The 2,207-nt window shown below is 31.3% G+C and overlaps 1 protein-coding gene across 1 annotated transcript; it reads left to right on the forward strand.

Moving 5' to 3' along the window:
* The first annotated feature begins 225 nt into the window (after nucleotides 1-225).
* On the forward strand, nucleotides 226-1,215 carry LOC102603727 (cytosolic sulfotransferase 12-like). Its single transcript, XM_006348736.1, has one exon. It carries the CDS (start codon nucleotides 226-228, stop codon nucleotides 1,213-1,215), a length of 990 nt encoding a protein of 329 aa, XP_006348798.1.
* The last annotated feature ends 992 nt before the right edge of the window (nucleotides 1,216-2,207 follow it).

A 2,207-nucleotide genomic window follows, 5' to 3' on the forward strand; every position in this document is an offset into this window, starting at 1 on the left:
CATGAATTTTGCTAACTATTCTGACACACTCACATTAATAGCACTCTCTTAATAAATTAAATAAGTCAATCAAAGTAATTATTACTAATAGAAAGACATGAAAAATGTGAAGTGTTGAGCTCACATGAAGTGTATGACTAAACGTTCACATGAATAATAAGTGTATTCGTGCGTATCTATTATAAAATACCCCAAACTTGAAGAAAATACTCAATCTTCTAAATCATGACAACTTCTCCTCCCAAATATTTACAAGAGGATAGCCTAAGTGAAGAGTGTAAGAAACTGCTCTCTATCCTACCAAAAGAAAAAGGATGGGTTGGGTCATATATCTACAATTATCAAGGTTGTTGGACACCACCAAGATTGCTTCAAGGTGTGATTGCATGTCAACAACAATTTCAAGCTGAAGATAGTGATGTCATTCTTGTTACAACTCCAAAATCAGGAACTACTTGGTTAAAATCACTTTTATTCGCTCTGATGAATCGAGTGAAACATCCTATGTTTGAACCTAATCACCCTTTACTTGTCAATAACCCTCATGTTCTTGTTCCATTCTTGGAGCATACACTCTATGTTGATGGTCAAGTTCCTGATTTTTCAACTTTCACTTCACCTAGACTCTTGGCAACTCATGTGCCTTTTGCTTCATTGCCAAAATCAATCATGGATTCAAGAACCAAACTTATTTACTTATGTAGGAATCCTAAGGACACTTTTATTTCTATGTGGCATTTTGCGAACAATTTAAGACTTCATCACAAAGATACCAATTCCATACATGAAATGTTTGATCTTTTTTGTGAGGGGTTGAGCCTTTATGGTCCTTTTTGGAATCACGTGTTGGATTATTGGAAACAAAGCATAGAAAATCCTAATAAAATGTTTTTCTTGATGTATGAAGAGATTAAAGAGAAACCAAAAATTCAGCTTAAACGCTTGGCTGAATATTTGGAATGTCCATTCTCTATGGAGGAAGAAAATTGTGGAGTGCTGAATGAAATATTAAGAATGTGCAGCTTTGAGAATTTGAGAAATTTGGAGGTGAATACAAATGGAAAGTTGTCAACTGGAGAGGGAAATAAAGTGTTCTTTCGTCGAGGAGAAATTGGAGATTGGAGAAATTATTTTACTACAGAGATGAGTGATAAACTCAATCATATCATTGAAGAAAAGTTTCAAGGATCTGGATTAAAGTTTTCATATGTTTGATTAAGTACTAATATGTTATTGTGTGAATTGAATGCAATTATATATTTTGAAATTAATGTTGAAATAGTTGTGTTTGAGAGTAATGTAACAAGAATAAACAACAAAAGTTTTATTGTTGTATTAATATTCCCTCCGTTCCATTTTATATGTCACCTTTTTACTTTGCATTTGCATTAAGAAATGATGTAATTTTACCGTTCTACCCTTATTTAATGTTTTCTTAAGTCAACTTTATTAATAAATGACAAGATTAATTAACTATTCTATCAAGGGTATAATTGGCAAAATATGGTAATCTATGCATACATTTTATAAAATGACAAGTATTGTGGTCCAGCTATTTATAGAAAGGGATGACATATAAAATGGGACGGAGGGAGCACTATTTTAAATGTTCATTACTCAAATTTGTTGCAAATTTAGTAGTAAATTCATATTTCTTTATTTTGTCACAACAACTCAACAAGTCATGTTTTTGTTAGTACTATAGTAGTGTCAATGAGGTTGGAGACATTTGGTTTTCTTTTTGAATTTGAGACTATTGAATTCCACAATTATTGCTATAAATAACAAATCATAAATTTAGCGCTCAAACTTTAAATAATTGATCAAGACGATTTAGAGTGAAAAAGCAATAAAAAAGTTACCTCAAATATGATGGTCTTTAGTATTTGTCAAGAAGGGGAGGCCCAAAAATATGTGTAAATTTTTCAATTGCTAGTTTCTCATAATAAATTCTATATACATATAATTTTTTTAGCCAAATCTTGTTTGAAATGAAATCAATTAAAGAAACTGCAGGGTATTTCATTTTTTTTGGTTAGAGAAAGAGAAATTGGGTTGGATTTATGAGTAAAACGTACATCAATTACACTAAATGGGCCGTCTTCTACATTGGGCCTTCAAAAGTCATTGAGATAAAATTGTAGAAATAGCGCTTAGTGACCACTTTTTGACGTAAATTTTCTAGAGCAACTTTCACATATATCAAA

This window comes from Solanum tuberosum, unplaced genomic scaffold (assembly GCF_000226075.1).
Source record: "Solanum tuberosum cultivar DM 1-3 516 R44 unplaced genomic scaffold, SolTub_3.0 scf00103, whole genome shotgun sequence".
In the NCBI taxonomy this organism is placed as follows: Eukaryota; Viridiplantae; Streptophyta; class Magnoliopsida; order Solanales; family Solanaceae; genus Solanum; species Solanum tuberosum.

Bases quoted from the DNA above. Each gene is read 5' to 3' on its own strand.
- LOC102603727 (XM_006348736.1), top strand. From the start codon at position 226: ATGACAACTTCTCCTCCCAAATATTTACAAGAGGATAGCCTAAGTGAA.